The 19,188-nt window shown below is 47.4% G+C and overlaps 1 protein-coding gene across 2 annotated transcripts in view; it reads right to left on the bottom strand.

Moving 5' to 3' along the window:
* The window catches only part of EFR3B (EFR3 homolog B), an 88,974-nt gene that overhangs the window by 29,496 nt on the left and 40,290 nt on the right, over positions 1–19,188 (bottom strand). For both annotated transcript variants that reach the window (XM_060117666.1, XM_060117665.1), the window contains exon 4: positions 10,523–10,673. In XM_060117666.1, coding sequence (XP_059973649.1) covers positions 10,523–10,673 — 151 coding nt within the window. The remainder of the gene's footprint in view (positions 1–10,522; positions 10,674–19,188) is intronic.

Genomic DNA, 19,188 nt, shown 5'->3' with positions numbered 1-19,188 from the left:
TGACTGTGTAAACCCAAATGTATGTCAAGAGAATGAATAATCAGACTTCATGGTCACTGGTGTAGGAGTTTATGGGCTAATAGCAATGATGTTTAGAACATATATGTATCAGGTACTACCCTAAGCATTTGACATACATCAGCTCTTTTGTTTCTTAAAATGACTCTAAGTTAGAGACATATTATTATTCTCATTTTACAGACAGAGAGACTGAGACCCACAAATGTTACATAATTGCCCAGGGTCCTGCAGGAGAAACCCAGGTCTCAACCACGAGCCTCTCCAACAGAGCTCTGCCCAGAAAACCTCCAGCTCTGTTCCTGCTCCTGGCTTCCTCTAGCGCCTCAGGCCAAATGACCCAGGAGAGTTGCTCTGGGGAGGCGAGGGTGGTGGATATTGTCAGGGAGAACAAAAAGAGGATGAAGAAGCCGCCAGAGGGGACCTTAGTTTGGCATTTTTAAGAGGGCTGCAGGAGTGAGGCCACTGGTTTCCAAACACTGCGGTACAGCAGAGTCAAGGGGTCTCCGTGACCATGCAGATATCTGCCACAAGCCCCAGATGTGCTGAGTCAGCCTTGGAGGAGATTCACCTGTTAGATGGTCTGAGGCTCACGCTTGAGAAACGCAGCAGGATCCCTGACAGGCAACCTGACGGCCTCCCTTCCCTCTGGCCCCCCTCCCGACGCTGATACTTCACGGAACGATTCCTGATCTCTGTGGACGTGACATCAAGCCTCTTCACTTTTTTTTTTTTTTGGCTGCGCCACGTGGCTTATAGGATCCTACTTCCCGGAGCAGGGATCGATCCCCCGTCCTCGGCAGTGAAAGCACAGAGTCCTAACCACTGGCCCACCAGGGAATTCCCAAGCCTCTTCACTTTCAACCTTGACTTTCCCCTTCCTCCAGTGCCGTGGAACCTCGAGCAGGACTGGTGGCCTGTCAGGTGGCATGGCCGGAGCCCTGTTCACGCCCAGTCTGCTCTGACTGTTTTCCGCACTGTACAGGCTGCTGAAGATTTCGACTACGACGCCCTGGCTGCAAGGTTAAAATGGAGATTACAATCAATTTTTTAAAATTAATTAATTTTATTTATTTATATTGGCTGCATTGGGTCTTCGTTGCTGTGTGCAGGCTTTCTCTAGTTGCGGCGAGGGGGGGCTACTCTTAGTTGTAGTACGTGGGCTTCTCATTGCAGTGGCTCCTTTTGTTATGGAGCACGGGCTCTAGGCACGGGGGCTTCAGTAGCTGCGGCACGCAGGCTCAGTAGTTGTGGCTCGCGGGCTCTACAGCGCAGGCTCAGTAGTTGCAGCATGTGGGCTTTAGTAGTTGCGGCACACAGGCTTTAGTAGTTGCGGCACACAGGCTCAGTAGTTGTGGCACACAGGCTCAGTAGTTGTGGCTCGCAGGCTCTAGAGCGCAGGCTCAGTAGTTGTGTCACACGGGCTTAGTTGCTCCACGGCATGTGGGATCTTCCCGGACCAGGGCTCGAACCCATGAACCACTGCACCACCAGGGAAGCCCCAATTTTTAAAAATGGAACATGCTGTGACAGCCACAGAGGTAACGCAGGGTAGAAAACACACATGAGGATTCCTTTCCTAGAACCATGGAGGCTTTTTTCTAGGCTGGCCCAGCAGTCACTCCTGAATCTCCCCTAGCTGGGCCAGCCACAGCTGCTACGCTCACTGGAAAATTCCCTCACTCTTTTCTCTCGTGACTCTCTGCATCCCCAGATTTTTTTTTTCTTTTCTTTTTCTTCTTTTTTTTTCTTTTTTTTTTTTCTTTTCTTTTTCTTTTTCTTTTCTTTTCCATCCCCAGATTTTTACACTTCTATAGTCTTCTTCCCTGGAAGCTTAGTTTTGAGTCTCCTCAATTTTCGATTTTAACATGGTGGTGCTTCTTTTTTTTTTTTTTTTTTTTTTTTTTTTTTGCCTTACGCAGGCTTCTCACTGCTGTGGCCTCTCCCGTTGCGGAGCACAGGCTCTGGACGTGCAGGCTTAGTGGCCATGGCTCACGGGCCTAGCCGCTTCACGGCATGTGGGATCCTCCCGGACTGGGGCACGAACCCGTGTCCCCTGCATCAGCAGGCGGACTCCCAACCACTGTGCCACCAGAGAAGCCCTGGTGCTTCTATTTAAGTGGACTACCCTCTCCTACATCTGCTGGACCCACAGCCAGACAGCTGTGTCCTCACTCTGCTTCTTGTCACTGTGTGACTGTGGACATCATTTAACTTCTGAGCCACTGTTTCCTTATCTGAAAAATGGGGGTGATGGGGCCCATGCCACGGGGTGTCACCAGGGTTAAACGAGGGGATGTATGCAGAGCCTGCCCGGAGGAATGCTCAGGACCCAGTGCCGCGGTGAGCATGGTGACAGGGGCCTTTAATGGTCTGCTCATCAACTCCGGTCCTCGGCTCTGGTGCAGTGTGACCCTTGTCCTTTCCAGCCAGGCAATCACAGAGGAGGAGCCCAGATGGGCAGCATGAACCATGCAGGTGACCATGCAGGATGCCAGGGGCAGGTGTGAATATGGAAAGAAGGAAATGAGTTAACAGCCACCCCAGTGAACTGGTGCCCGAGGGTGGGGGCTGAGGACGGTGGCAGAGGGCAGGGGAGTTGGAAGATGAGGGCCAAGCCCCCTGAAGCACCATTCAGGAACCGAAGGTCAGTTAGTGCAATAGGATGGGACAGGGCCCAGCACCGAGAGACAAGGAGGTGCGGCTCGATGGGAGCTCGGGCAGCCGGCACAGCGAGACCCGGGAAGATGTGGCCGAGCATTTGTTTTCATCTCTTTAAAATGCATATATCACCTCCTAGGAACGTGAATGAGGTAGAGATAATTAAGAAAAGCTCCCTGAGTTCCTGGGATAACAGGAACTGAGTGAATTCAAGGCTTACTGTAAGTAAGGTTCCTAGTTCTAAGAGGCTTAAACTTTTTACGGGTCTGGCAGGATTCAGCACCGCACAGTCGTGGAACGAGCGTTTGCGGGGCAATGTACAAATACATTCAAGACACTGCTTCACAGGCAGCACTCGACTCTCCACACGCCTGCTGCTCCACTTCATCAGAAAAACAATTTCAAATATGGTTATCGTGAAGCATGTCTGCTTTGTTTCGACTCATACTTTGTTCCATTGGGAGCCTTCAAAATATTCCTTGAAGAAGCTATTTATAGACACGGGAGTTTGTGTCTGGAGGAGCCACACCAGGCCCCGTGCCCCGTCTCTAACGCCACGTGTGGATGGCAGCACCCTGCGAAAGAAGGAGTTAACGCCTATATTCTGAGAAATAACAACATTAAATATTTCTATGGCACTTGCAGCTCAGGCATCATGTTAGTTTCCCGGGGCTGCATGCCTCCAGTCTCTGCTTCTGTCTGCACATTGTTTCCTCCTTTGTGTCCAATCTCCCCCTGCTTCTCTCTTCTAAGACTCTTGTGATTGCACTTAGGGCCGACCCGGATAATCCAGGATAATCTCTCCATCCCAAGATCCTTAACTTGATCACGTCCGCAGAGACCCTGTTTCCGTATCAGGTGACATTCGCAGGTTCCAGGGTTCGGCACGTGGACATCTTTTGGGGGACCATTTTCCAGCCTACTGAAACATCCATTACCTGACGTAATTTTTGGCAAACCAGTGAGTTTAATAGGAGCGATATTGCTCCCATTGTGAAGATGAGGAAACTGAAGCTCTAAGGGAGCTGCTGAATTATTTCAGGTTAACCCGCTTGTGACAAGTGGAGCTGGGGCTCAAATTTGGGAATTCTGATTCTTTGATGCTCTCTGCCCTCCACCAGTGGTTTTTAAATTTTACTGTATATCAGAATGACCTGGGGAGCTTGTTGAAAATGCAGACTTTGGAGCCACCCCAGGCCTGTTGAACAAGACTCTCTGTGGGTAGGACCTAGGCATCTGCATTCTGAACAACCCCCCTGCCCCACCAACTCCTACCCTGGAGATTCTGGGGCAGGGCATCTACAGACCCCATGTCCTTTGTTCTTTTACTGGAAAGCTGGACCAGTAGCTGTGGAAATGATCCAAGGCAGGCTAGGAGGGAGAAAGCTTAAGCAGTACATTTTGGCCTCCTGTCCTTGGTAACAGAGGCCAGTCAAGGCTGGAGAGATGGCCACCTCCTTTGAACTGGGGTGGCTTGGGGTTGAACCAAGGGGTCCATCTCTGAGGCCGGGTAGGCTGCAGCCTGCAGGCTCAGGCTGTCGACCAGCCAGGCCATTGCCTCACTCTCCAGGACTCTTGCTCTGTTACGAGATCTGGTGATGAGGCTGCACTTGATGTTATCCAGAGGGACTGAACCCCATTTATTACACTGTGGGTGGCACCAGGGCTAATAAAAGAGGCAACATTTGGTCCCAGGATCTCTGAGCATCCTTGGGAACCCTTGGTTTGATAGCTTGTCAGGAGGAGCTTCCCTTCCCTGAGTCTGAAACTATGATAGCACAGATGACCTGGTCAGGGAATGTTGGCCTGCAGTATCCCCATGGGGGCAGCTCCGAGGGAGCGCACCTCAAGCTGCTCCTGAGTCCTCCAGGGCTGATAGGAGGAGGCCAAAATGGAAACTTTGGTAATTGTGGTTCAGAGGATCAAATCCAGGGGACCTGGTCATGGGACCGCACCCACTATAGGAGTCCACTTGGGAAACATGCCCAAACCTGGCTGAGATGGGGTTGAGACTCTAGGGTTTAAAATAGAGCCTTCGGGGCTTCCCGTGGCGCAATGGTTGAGAGTCCACGTGCCGATGCAGGGGACACGGGTTCGTGCCCCGGTCCGGGAAGATCTCACATGCCGCAAAGCGGCTGGGCCTGTGAGCCATGGCCGCTGAGCCCGCACGTCCGGAGCCTGTGCTCTGCAACGGGAGAGGCCACAACACTGAGAGGCCCGCGTACCACAAAAAATAAATAAATAAATAAATAAATAAATAAATAAAATAGAGCCTTCAACCCTCCTATTAGAGGTAGAATGGTGTTATGATTATGAGAAGGGGTTTGGAGCCAGAATGCATTTCTGAATGCCCCCTCTCACTTAGTAGGAGGCTGACAGGAGGCACGTTTCTTAAGCTCCCCATGCTTCGGTCACCCCATCTGTACAATGGGGCCAGCAAGAGCAGCTGCCTCATAGGCTTGGTATGACCAGCCCATCAGAGTTAACAGTTATACCTCATTTTCCCCCAGTGGATTTCTGGCTTGCTGTCAACACTCCATACGTTTTCACTGGGCCCGTTTACCTGTATGACTGACTAATGTTTTAAACACTTGATACAGCAGGAACTTCCGGGCTACTTCACCCCTACCATTGCTAGGTCATACCTTACAAATGGCTTTTGTTAAAATGCTACTTGCCTAATGCACAAGATTGTGAAATAGTAAAGTTGGGGTTTTTTTGTTTTATTTTTTTAAGATATTGCAATGATGAGGAAGGTCTCCATAGCAACAAACTGGCGACTGTGAAGATGTGACACTTCAAAGGTCAAGGGCACCACTAGGGCCACGCTTGCAAGATCAAAGTTTCAGCTCTTCATATACAACAATGGGTGCCGAGTTTGCTGGAGGAGATCACCAACCCTCTGGCACAAGCAGGAAGGAGACACGGTTGTGTGAAAACTGAGAGTTACTAAGGGGCTGGGTCAATAGAGAGAAAGCAAGCTCCAAATATTGACATTGCAAAACCAGCTCTCCCTGGGTCTGGAGAAGAAGCTGAGCTGGTCAGCCTCACTTCAGCACTAGCCAAGTCTCTCCAAGCAGAAGTCAGCCTTTCTCTCTTCTGTAGATGGGCATTCTGAACCCCACAACTCCCTGCCATCAACAGTAGAACCACAGTGTAAAATACTGGGCATAGGGATTCCCTGGTGGTCCAGTGGTTAAGACTCCGTGCTGCCACTGCAGGGGCCACAGGTTCGATACCTGGTCGGGGAACTAAGGTCCCACATGCCGCTCAGCACGGCCAAAAAATAAAATAAAATAAAATGCTGGGCATAGAGAGAACCCCAACTCTTTCGTGGTAGGACTGCAGGCCTTTTCGCTGTGTTAACCTACATAAGGAAAAATGGGAACAGTTTTTCTGTTGCACTAAGATGAACCCTAGCTGGAAAAGACCTTGTAAACCACATGGTTTTGGCTTTAACACCCCCTACCCCATCCTCCCACCTGCTCTTGTTTATAGCAACTCCCGGGAGCAGTTTTCATTAAAGACAGAGGAATAATGAATTATACAGTTTTCATTAAAGCCAGAGGAACTGTGACATGATCGTGCACTGCAAATCGCCTGCCAACTTGGGCACAGTGATTCCCTAGACCTAGGATATCCTCCCCTGTCTACCCATATTACGTCTTTCCTCCTTCAAGATTCTTTGCAAAACTGACTGTGGTTTTAAAAACTCCTGGGAGGGCTTCCCTGGTGGCGCAGTGGTTGAGAATCTGCCTGACGACGCAGGGGACGTGGGTTCGTGCCCCGGTCCGGGAAGATCCCACATGCCGCGGAGCGGCTGGGCCCGTGAGCCATGGCCGCTGAGCCTGCGCGTCCGGAGCCTGTGCTCCGCAACGGGAGAGGCCACAACAGTGAGAGGCCCGTGTACCACACACACACACACAAACTCCTGGGAAAGCCCAGTCTTGCTGCCCGAGAAGGTGATCCCTCTGGTCCCAGTAGTCCCATGTGCTAGCCAGCCTCCAAGGCCTGCCCTTGGGAAGCGCAGACCTAGGGAAGCCCTGGCTGCCTCTGCTCTAAGGTCCTCGTCATCTGCTGGTGCCGACCCCCGTGACCTGAGCTGTTCCACTGGCATCACAGTTCTGCTCTGACCTCCCTTCACGGAACCCACTTCTAGGCTGCTGGTCTTCAGCAGTGCTGATTTCTGTCCTGGTGTGGAAGATGAGAGAATTTCTAGTCTATAGATGACAAGTTGCAACCACAGGAGTTGATAAAATTGTCCAGAGGGAGCATATAGAGTGAGAAGAGGGCAGAGCAGCAACCTTGGAGACCACGGACACTTCATGGGGACGTGGAGAAAGAGAATCATTGAAGGAAACTGTATTCGTTTCCTACTGCTGCCATAATAAATCACCACAATTTAGTGGCCTAAAACAACACAAATTTATTACCTTGCAGTTCTGGAGATCAGAAGTCTAAAATGGGTCTGCAGGGTTGCATTCCTTCTGGACGCTTCCAGAGAAGCATCTGTTTCCTTGACCTTTCTAGCTTCCAGAAGCCACCTACATTCTTTGGCTCCTGGCCCCCTTCCTCCATCTTCATGGCCATCAGAGGAGCATCTTCAAATCTCTTCCTCTCTGTCTCTCATCTTCTGTTTGACTCTGATCCTCCTGCTTCCCTCTTTTTTTTTTTTTTTCTTTTTTTTTTGTGGTACGCGGGCCTCTCACTGTTGTGGCCTCTCCCATTGCGGAGCACAGGCTCCGGACGCACAGGCTCAGTGGCCATGGCTCATGGGCCCAGCCGCTCCGTGGCATGTGGGATCTTCCCGGACTGGGGTATGAACCCGTGTCCCCTGCATTGGCAGGCGGACTTTCAACCACTGCGCCACCAGGGAAGCCCGAAAGAGCAATTTTTAAAAATTCAGGTAAAGTTCACAAAACATAAAGTGAACCCTTTTACAGTGCACAATTCAGTGGCATTCAATACATTCACAATGTTTTGCAACTAAAGCAAAACTCCAAAAGGAAACCCACTTCTTAGTCATTAATCAGTCACTTTCCATTCCTCTCCCTCCCAGACCCTGGCAAACACTAATCTGCTTTCTGTCTTTATGGATTCACCTATTCTGGATATCTCATCTAAATGGAAATATAACATGTGACCTTCTGGGTTGTTTCCACCTTTTGGCTATTGTGAGCAGTGCTGCTATGAACGTTGGTGTACAAGTATTTATTTGAGTAACCATTTTTCCGTTCTTTTTGGTATATACCTAGAGAGAATTGCTGAGTCATATGGTAATTCTATATGTTTAACTTTCAGAGGAACCACTAAACTGTTTTCCGCAGTGTCTACACCATTTTACATCTCCGCTAGCAACGTACAAGGGTTCCAATTTCTACACATCCTCACCAACATGTCATTTTATAGGATTTTTAAAAATATAGCCATCCTGGTGGGTGTGAAGAGGTATCTCACTGTGGGGTTTTTTTTTGACTTGCATTTCCTTAATGATTAGTGATGCTGAGCATCATTTCATGCGCTTGTTGGTCATTTGTGTAACTTCTTCCTGAATGTCTATTCAAGTCCTTTGCCCACTTTAATTGGGTGTTCTTTTTGCTGTTGAGCTGTAAGAGTTTTTCGTATATTCTGGTTACTGGACCCTTATCAGATATACAATTTGTAAATATTTTCTCCCATTTGGTGGTTGTCTTTTCACTTTCCTGACAGTGTCCTTTGATGCACAAAAGTTTTTAATTTTGAAGAAGTCAAATTATCTATATTTTCTTTTGCTCCTTTTGTTTATATTGTCATAATTAAGAATCCATTGCCAAATTCAAGATCATAAAGATACACCCCTATATTTCTTCTAAGAGCTCTATAGGTTTAGCTCTTACATTTAGGTCTTTAATCTATTTTGAGTTAATTTTTATATATGTTGTGAGGTAGGGATGAAAGTACAAACTTTAAATCCATGATCTTTCATAATAATTTCATTATTTACACTAGGCTAATATAGTAGATTGTTTATGTAAAGGACCTCGGTATTCTCAGATTTAATATTTTCAGTTTATCCTCACAGAGTGACCTCAGAAGATCAGGGCACATGGTCATTGCACTGTCCCTGAGACACACATTTGGACCTCTCAGGCAGTAAGGCAGGTATGCAGAAGCAAATCCCTAAGCAAATAATTGAGCTTAGTAGGCTCTGGCCCCCCCTCATCCCCTGACTTTCCTGGTCCCTCACTGTCATCCCAAGTTCAGAGATCCTCATTAAAGACCTAAAAGCATCACTTAAATTTAAAAAATTATACTTTACTGAATATGATGTGCAGGAATGGTATTAGCAAAACCAGACTCTTTGCTGACAAGTTTTACCATAGCTTCAATCCTTGGGGTGGTCAAGAACAAGCTGGATAAAGATCCATTAAGGATGAAGAAAGAAAGAGAGAGAAGGTCCCAGGCTTAGAGAGCTGGGAAGAGCATCTGGTTGAGGGACACCGCTAGCAAAGCCTGCCTCTGAAGCTGAACTCTGAATCTATTGCAATTATCTGACTCAACTTACTTATAATCACCTCTCCTTACATAATCTCCATTGTCTGCAGTATGGTAATCATTAGTCAACTGCTTTCTTGCTAATACTGTGATTCACTGTGATGGGGAATCTAGGAATTTGCAGAATTCTTAATTTTCAAGGCTGTAGCTAACAAAATGCCCACCCTAGGCCAGGCTGTGCTGTGGGGAATGCTAGAGCTGGCAGCCACATGCTTCTATGTCTCCCCCGCCGACCCCTGGGGAGATACCCTCTGGATGCATTGATGACTGGTTTAGTTTCCATGTACATGTTCTCTTCTAGACTATAGTTATCTCAAACAGGGCAAGTGAAACAGTAACTGAAGCTGTTGCCAGGGCAACATGACAAAAGAATTTACCCTCAGCTACTGTATATGTAATTTGTCAAAGGCAGCTGGCTCACGGAGAGAGGAAAGAGGGGAAAAGGTTGTTAGTTTTGGTCTTTGCAAGAAGAGTTGAAAGACTATCTTCTGGTTAAATCAACTTAAATAGAACAGGAAAGCAGCTCTGACCTGTGCAATAAACATTCAGAAAAGTCAGGTTGGGAAGGCTAAGAAGACAAACCTTAAACTTTTTTTTTTTTCCCCTGGTGATATTTGTAAAATAGTTGCGTGTCAGGGCTTTTAACACCAAGCTGCTTGAAGACCTGGAGCTGAAAGTATTCCCTAAAGGGGAAGGAATAGAGAGAGAGCAAGAAATGGAAGAGAACCACTGGGATATTCAAGTATGTTACATACATACAAAGCTGAGAGTTCTTGACACATCTAATAGCTCTTCTCTCCCCAAACCATAAGCCCTCACGGTAGCAGCCACTTGTACTGAGACCAGTTACATTACAAAGCTTGGACTGAGTTCAATCCGCTCAGGGTATCAATGAGAAGCCAGGCTCATGAAAGATAACCCGCTCGAGGTTACCCAGCTAGGAAAGGGCAGAACTAAGCCAGAAGCCCTGTTTCCTGCTTCCCTGTGATCTGCCTACTTATCTGATCCCTCTGTCCTGTGAACATCCGTTTATTCTGTCTTCGAAAGAAGCACAACCTGGACAGCTTTCAAAGTATGCCCCATGGAGTCAGGGGCCAAGCTCTGAGGGCACTGGGCACCCCCTCCTCTCAAAGAAATACCTCCCTTTCTATTTTTACATCTATTGGGGCCTCACCTAAACTTATTTAAGGGAAAAATCATTTTTAAAAGTCAGAAACCAAATAGGAATGGACCAAAACAATGTTGACCCAGAGGTTCTACACCCCCTCCCCACCATTCCCCCTTCCAAAGCCCCCTTGGGGCTCCTTACCGAGTTGGTGCCAAGGATCTGCAGGTTGGGCTTCTCCGACTCAAGCAGCTTGGCCACCATCTTGAGGAAACTCTCCACGAAGAGGTTGATGCTCTGGCAGTGACAGGCCATGAGCAGCTGGTCCAGCGCCTCCATGGCGATGCACACGTACCTGGGGAAAGCAGCACCATTGCCATCACTTAGCCTCACGCCTGTTCCGCCCCCACTGCATGACTGGGGCAATCTACATGGCAGTGCAGTGACCACCTGGGCAGCACCCAGCGAATGCAGCTCTTCCCCAGGTTGTTGATGACTGGACAGTTGTTCCAGCAAGTGCTCACTCCAGCCCAGCCCTGAGAAGCAGAATGAAGCAGAGCTGGAAGGGAGCCTAGAGATGGATTCATCCAGCCCCTTATTTTACACATGAAGAACATGAGGACAGACAAGGTGAACCATTTCATGAGGAAATACAAGCAGAAAGAATTGATGCCCAGAAGAGCAGCTTCTGGACTCAAACCCAGTGAGGTCAGAGAATTACTCAGTCATAGTCAAGACGTGTTTGTTGACACTGCCCTCGACAGTGCAGGGGTGTAAGGATGAAGAAGTCCTTTCACTTAAGGAACCTAGAGTGGGAGGGATAAGATAAATACACAGATATCTCCTCTAAAGGGAAAATAAGAAATGTTACCAAAATAATGACATCCCACGAGGGTTCCAAAGAAGGAAAGAGGCTCTAGTGGGGAGGAAGCAAAGAACTTAATGAAGAAAGTTTATGAAGAATCTGAAATGGGCCTGAGGGCCAGCCAACTGCAAATGTTAAGGAACATAAAATTGCAATTTTTGTAGCTGAAGACCTCAGAAGCTCTATAATGAAGTACTACTCAGACAATATGGTTGACAGTGTTACCATGTTTGGATGACACTCAGCTTGCCCAGGGAGCATTTTTACCTCATGGAGAATAAGATAGACACAGAATGAAAATTCTTTTCTCCTTATGAAGAAGGTGCTCTGTGTCAATTCTAAGTCTCTAACCACTTAATTATTCTAAAGACCAAAACCCGGGCTTCCCTGGTGGCGCAGTGGTTGAGAGTCCGCCTGCCGATGCAGGGGACACGGGTTCGTGCCCCGGTCCGGGAAGATCCCACATGCCGCGGAGCGGCTGGGCCCGTGAGCCATGGCCGCTGAGCCTGCGCGTCCGGAGCCTGTGCTCCGCAATGGGAGAGGCCACAACAGTGAGGGGCCCGCATATAGCAAAAAAAAAAAAAAAAAAAAGAAAGCAAGGCAGACATCCATAGAAAAAGGTTATCTTTTAACTTCTAATAAGGGAGACTGCAAAACTATTCTGGTTAAAATCTTTACAGTTTTCATTAAGGAGTTAGGTGTCTGGGGCAGAATGCTAAGTGTCTCCCCTGGAGTCTATTTTTGCCCTTTTCACTAGTCATTTAGAAGTTTAGCTGAGCTGTGGCTGCTCACTGGGAACATTTCCCAGCCTCTCCTGCTGCTAGGTGAGGCCACGTGACTTACATATTGCCATTAAAATGAGAGGGAGTGATGTGAGCCACGTCAGCATTGCTTGCTTAAAAGACAGGATTGTCCTCCGGGTTCTCTCTTCCCTCTTCCTGCTGGCTGCAGAGTGGCAGCAAATGGATGGCCAGAGGTGAAAACCCCGGATGACCTCATGGAACAGAGCCCACCAACCCAGACTGGACTATTGCATGAGAGAGAAAAAATATTTCCACATTGCTGGAGCCACTGTATTTTCAAGTCTCTTCATACCCTAAATAACACAAGTGTCTGATAATCAGGTTTAGGAGTGCTTTAGAAACCTGAGGGCACAAATAAAAGTGAAGCCTGAGCAATCCAAAGCAACTCAAGTGACTGCCCTCACAGGAAAGAGAAGTAAGGGCTGAACATGACTCCATCCTGCAAGAGGGGAGATCAGGCAGACTCCATTACTCGGAGTGTGGCTCATGTGCCCATTACAGGTTGGTGACCCCTCTACTCATACAGCCATGTGGAACACAGGAAGTACTTCCTGATACAAACAAAATGCAGGCAAGGTAGAGTGAGAAGAGAACTCCAAACCTACCTGGGTGCTAAGGAGTCAGGCTGATGCCTCTAAGTCAAAGCAAGTAGCAAAAGGCCTCTCTTTAAGAAGCTGCCTAGAGGGACTTCCCTGGTGGTCCAGTGGTTAAGAATCCACCTTCCAATTCAGGGCACACTGGTTCGATCCCTGGTTGGGTAACTAAGATCCCATGTACTGCAGGCAACTAAGCCCTCACGCTGCAATTACTGAGCCCATGCGCCACAACAAAAAACCCAGTGTGCCACAAGGAAGATCCCGTGTGCCACAACTAAGACCCGAAGCAGCCAAAAAAAAATACAAATTAAAAAAAAAAAGAAGATGCCTAGTGTCAGGTTTATATGCCGTGTATATAATAGTGGATGAATTAAAAGATTTATTCTTTATGTTTTGATCCAAATCATATCTCTTTGAAGGTTAGGCAGATAGTACAAAACTCTTGATTAGCTAGTCTTTGTTTTAAAACAGAGTTTGGTTAAATAAAAAGAATGCACAGGAAGCATGACTATAGGATGATTTTTGAAGATACTACAAAACCACAACACAAAGCTCCACAAAGCTCTTGTGGCAGCCACTCAGTTTCAGACATTGTGCATCTGAACTGCCTCACACATAAGCCAGCTTTGCAAATCCACGTGTATAAAAGTAACAGCAGCCATGATGTTTTCTAAATGTCCTTTTTTAAAGACATCAGTCACCATTTTTTCAGTACCCTTGCCTTAAATTCTTTACCAAGCAACCATAAGTAAAACAGCCTCTCTACTCTGAAATTTTCCTTCTCACTTTTGTAAAATGTTTATTTCTTTTATCTATATGAACTGAGTCAGCTATTATTATTGTTTAATATTATTAAATTAAAATATTATTAAATATCATTAAATAGCTGTCTCTGGGCACATTCACAAATGGATTTGGTCATGCTCTTATCTACAGAGTGTCTTTCAAATACAAAGGCAGGGCTTCCCTGGTGGCACAGTGGTTGAGAGTCTGCCTGCCAATGCAGAGGACACGGGTTTGTGTCCTGGTCCGGGAGGATCCCGCATGCCGCGGAGCAGCTGGGCCTGTGAGCCAAGGCTGCTAAGCCTGCGCGTACGGAGCCTGTGCTCCGCAACGGGAGAGGCCACAATAGTGAGAGGCCCGTGTACCGCAAAAAAAAAAAAAAAAAAAGGCAGCATTCGGTGTTTGGGCTCGTTTGGTGAACTGGAGCCACGTTCCTCCTGCTCTGGAGGGCCCGCCAGTCCTCGATTGCCTTGCCCTTCACAGGATGCCACAGCCACAGTTCAGGATACCTGTCGTGCCTTGCAGACCCAGGCCTGGCATGTTCCGGGTCCACTGTATAGGCCGTGAAGCAGACTGATTCCTGCAGGGTTGGGGAAGCAGCCTGGGCTGGGGCCCTTCCAAAGGGACAGGTTTTCCCTGCGGAGAAACCTGGACACATTCTGGCAACAAAACATGGCGGATGGGAAATGGGAGCAGGCAGCATGGAATTCTCTTCTTCTATGAATCATCCCAGCATCCTTCTGCATGAAGGGTTTCACCATTATTTTATAGAGTTTAAATGAGGGAAAGGAAGGGGCGGGGTGGGGTTTGGCAAGAGAAGAAACCAGAAGGCCTCCCAAACCCCAGAGCTTAGATTGCTGCTTTTCCCTTTCCTGTAAAAAAATTCCCAGAAAATCCTGATAAGGAAAACCATCCTTTGCTAGCCAGAAAAAAAAAAAAATTGGCTACTGACCAGGAGAGGAAATTTTGATGGAAAGTGAAAATTATGGTAGAAGTGACACAGAAAAGTAAAGAAGTTTAAGGCCTAGTTCTCTGAATACACACTCCTTCAATCCCCATCTTTGATCCCAACACTAAGGATGGAAGGATTATAATTGCGAACTTGAACTTTTCAAAGTATCTTATTAGAAGATCAGAAGTCAATGGGCTTTGGAACCTCCTGCTCGCTGCATTGGTCCTATCTTATCATAACCTTCCTGGGTACATCTTATCCATTAAGTCTATACTTTCAAAGGGAATAGAGCACGGGCTTCTCAGGATAATGTCCACTTAACAGGACTGGGGCCAAATAGGTTAGTCTCAGCAGAGATCTGTTCTGGGCTTGGTATCCTGAAAGCAGTCCAGTGTAGTAATAGGTCTGAGAAACTGGCCTGACTGGGTAGTTGGAACGGGATGGGGAAGAAAGGAGCTGGTGAGGACTAGCCCACCACAGGGGCCCCACGCAGAGGTAAGAGCAGGGCATGGACCACAGCAGCAGGTGATGACCAAGGATCTTGGATCTACTAGTAGGGCTTCCCAGTAGGTGAAGTAGGCAGAACTCAAGGAATCTGGGATGGATTGGGGTTCACAGGCAGCAGCTGAGGTCAGGAGAGGCTACTCAGCAGGTTATAACAACAGGAACTCAGGGTCATGGGCCAACCAGAGCCGAAGGTGAGTTATAACAAGTGAGGAAAATACACAGGGGGCCTGCTGCTTAGGAGTGAGGCAGGAAATGCCTTGAATTGAATTCCGGAACAGGCAGCTGCTTCTGCTTGAACACCTTTCACTCAGTCAGGAGTGGGCTTAGGAGCCTCCAGGAAGGGAGGAACTGGCAAAGTCTGAGAACCAGACTTGGTTGGAGAGGAAAGCAGATCTAGGGTCAGAGATGGGAACCAGCACCCAGAGAGAGGGGGCAGCTTTAGCAGGGCCAGTCATTGCCCAAGAATCACTCAAAGAACCTTGACAAAGAACCTCTTATTCTGGGCAGTCTGAATGTACTTAGTCATGTCCCCGCTGCTGGACAGAAACTTCTGGGTTTTAGGAGCCAGAAGTAGGGGTTGACCTCAGCCAAGGGAGGGAAGGATGAACTCCTCATCTAGTAGGAATCTGTGACATCTCTGTCTGAAGGGTCAGCTCCATCCTCCAACCAGGTTCAGGGTCCTTCTGGGGACAGTGTATCTCTTGGGAGCCCCACCAGCTCAGCTCCAGGGTCAGGCTCCTCAAGGAGTAGCCCACCCCTCTTTGGCATGGGCGTCTCCATCCTCCAGGCACTGGGGAACCTGACAGATTCTAATGTGGCCTTCTGGACGTGGTCATTGCTCCATGGTCATTGTCAGCTGACCCTGAATCTCACCCAGCACTGCTGTTGCCTCCCTTGCTCTCCAGTTTCTAGGGGTGTTCTAGCAGCTGGGCTGAACTGGAAGGAGAAGAATGTGAAGAATTCTCACTTTTTGCTGCTCTGCACATCACTGCCCATTATGGCCCACACTGAGGAGCAATACCTTGAAAGTCGTGTCTTATCCTCTCTCTGCCCACATTTGGTTATCACCCTTGATGCTAAACACATACGGGCAGAGGAGGGTGGATCTGCCTCTGGGTCCAACACCCAAGGTTCACGTCCACATGGTCAAACCATAAACACAGACACCTGCACGGTGGTAGGGAGACAGCTCCTCAGACTGTCTGCAGGTAAATATTTCACTCTTCCAAACCTGCCATCAGTGATTAGGACAATGATGATGAATGTGGCATTGGGTAAGGAAAGACGGGGAGGGAGAGGAGAGAGAACAGGAGAACAGATCTAACAGATTTTTCTTCTCCAAATGTTTATGATTAGAGCCCCCAGTGAGGCCGTCAAGGCTTTAAATACTTAGATGCTGCAATGGCTATTTTTAACAGAACGATACCAATTTTGAGTCGCAGTTCTAAGGGCAGTGGAATGTTTCTAAGTGGCTCTGCTGGCTACAGGACATTTTTACTGAGAGAACCATCACTGCAGAGAGGGCAGGAAAAATTAGTATTAAATGTTTAATGGTATTGCTTGCATATTAGTTTCAGGTTCAGTCTAGGATAAAGTCATTTTTACTTGCTTGAGCCTGCCTTATAATATGTCAAGGCGACTTATATAATCAGCATGTTCATTATATTCATGCCCTTTTTACTGAGCATGTAACCTAATTTTATTATAGAAAGGGATCATAGAAATGAATTGTTTCTGGTCTTGCTTTTATACCGGGGATAGCTCGATGTAAGCGTGGCTGGTGGGTCCTGTGGAGGTGTGGACCTCTATACACTGTCAGCACAATGCAGATCTTTACACTCTGGTTCTCACTCCACCTTCCTCACCAGGAGGAAGGGACCTTGGAGGGTGATGGGGCTGATGGATGGTAGTAGGGGGGGAAAGAGGGTCCAGGGGAGAGATCACTGCAAAGGCTCAGAGGCCAGAAAGCCAGGGGGGATTGTCAGCTAGTCCATCTGGAATGGGTTTAGAGCAGCTGTGGCAGGTGTGGCTGGGTTAAAGGCAAGTTGGGGGCAGGTAGTGAAGGAGCCCAGAAATCAAGCTGAGACCTTGGATTGTACGCTAAAGAAGCCAGCAAAGTATAGCTTGGTCTGTGTTTTGAAGATCATAGTGTTGATCTGGAAGAGCCAGTACAGGAAAGATGGGAAGGAGGGAGACCATTTTCAAGGCCACTGCCATAATCTGGAGCCTGCATCAGGAGAAAGGTAGGAGCAGAGGAAAGTAGAGGATGGACATAAAAGGCTTCATAGAGAACAGAACCAATGGGACTTAGGAACAACTGCCCTAGATGTACCCTTCCCTTTGCTCCAACAGCCGTGCCACCAGCGACATCTTAGAGTTCTCTTTACATCCAGCCCCACTCCAGATTGTGGCATGACGGTAGCATAACAAACATGGTAGGTCCTGCCGTTGACTTTTGTCATTGAGGAAGTAATACATGCTCAATAGAGAATATTTAGGAAACTCAAAAATGAAGATAGAAACCAAAAACCCCAGCCACATTGTTCACAAAATATTAAGAGTACTCAATGTTTTGGCATATTTATTTTTATTGTATTTTCCAGGCATTGAGATTTGTTATTGTTTTTAACTTGATTTAAATACTGTGTATATAAGTATGTATTCTATTTTCCATTTACTGATGGCATTTTCCATATTATATGGAAAATATGTTTATAAACACCATTTTTATTGACTAGGTAACATTTCCTGAAGCGATAAACACCATAATTTACTATTCTCCTCTAGTTGGGCATTTAAGTTACTTCCATCTTTTCAATATTATAAAAATTATCATAATGAACATCTCTGTGTATAAAGTTAGATTATATATAAGATTGATATGGTAGGATAGATGAATAGAAATGGAATTACTGGATCAAAGGGCATGTGTTTTTGAAGCTCTTGACATACATTTCAAAATTACTTTCTAGAAAGCTTCAACCAATTTGTACTCATTCTAGAAAAGTATGAAAATGCCTCTCATTTTGCCATCCCTGGGTTAACACTGGAAATTATATATATTTAAAAAAAAACAATTTGATAAGTGAAGGTGGTATCTTAGTATTTCAATCTACATATTTGGCTGTTTAATCTATTGATCAGGGACTTCCCTAGTGGCACAGTGGTTAAGAATCCACCTGCCAATGCAGGCGACATGGGTTCGAGCCTTGGTCTGGGAAGGTCCCACATCCAGTGGAGCAACTAAGCCCGTGTGCCACAGGCCCATGTGCCACAACGAGCCTGCGCTCTAGAGCTTGTGAGCCACAACTACTGAGCCCACATGCCACAACTACTGAAGCCTGTGCGCCTAGAGCCTGTGCTCCATAATAGAAAAAGCCACCGCAATGAGAAGCCCGCATACTGCAACAAAGAGTAACCCCCGCTCGCCACAACTAGAGAAACCCCGCGCGCAGCAACAAAGACCCCATACAGACAAAAATAAATAAAATTAATTAATAAAAAAAATCTATTGATCAGTCATTTTCTTTAAGATTCCTCCCTCTTCTAAAGGCAGCAAGTCCTTCCCTCCTAGAAGATAAATACTTCACTTAAGTGTATTTTTTTTTAAATCAAGTTATAGAAAATTTTTTTTAATATTTATTTATTTATTTGGCTGCGTTGGGTCTTTGCTGCGGCACTCGGGATCTTCGTTGTGCCACGTGGGATTTTTTGTTGCGGCGCGTGGGCTTCTCTCTAGTTGTGGCGCGCGGGTTCCAGACTGCTTGGCCTCTGTAGTTTGCAGCATGCCGGCTCTCTAGTTGAGGCGCATGAGCTCAGTAGTTGTGGCACACGGACTTAGTTGCCCTGCGGCATGTGGGATCTTAGTTTCCCCACCAGGGATCGAACCTGCGTCTCCTGCATTGGAAGGCAGATTCTTTACCACTGGACCACCAGGGAAGTCCCTAAGTGGTTTTGTTTTGTTTTTTTTTTTTTTGCGGTACGCGGGCCTCTCACCGTTGTGGCCTCTCCCATTGCGGAGCACAGGCTCCGGACGCGCAGGTTCAGTGGCCATGGCTCACGGGCCCAGCCGCTCCACGGCATGTGGGATCTTCCCAGACCGGGGCACGAACCTGTGTCCCCTGCATCGGCAGGCGGACTCTCAACCACTGTGCCACCAGGGAAGCACCCTCCTTGCTTTTTAAGAGAGTAAGCTGAATGAGGCAGGGTGTGTTTGGTGAGAGTAACGACACATTCTGGGTTCAATGGTGTGTGAGGGCTTCTGGATAGAGACATGGGGGTAAATGGAGGCTAACAGAGGTGCTCCTAGGAAGCCAACACCCCCTTCTTCCCACATCTTGGCAACAGCATCACATTTTACCCTT

This window comes from Mesoplodon densirostris, chromosome 14 (genome assembly GCF_025265405.1).
Source record: "Mesoplodon densirostris isolate mMesDen1 chromosome 14, mMesDen1 primary haplotype, whole genome shotgun sequence".
In the NCBI taxonomy this organism is placed as follows: domain Eukaryota; kingdom Metazoa; phylum Chordata; class Mammalia; order Artiodactyla; family Ziphiidae; genus Mesoplodon; species Mesoplodon densirostris.
This window is presented reverse-complemented; position numbering and strand designations above follow the sequence as displayed.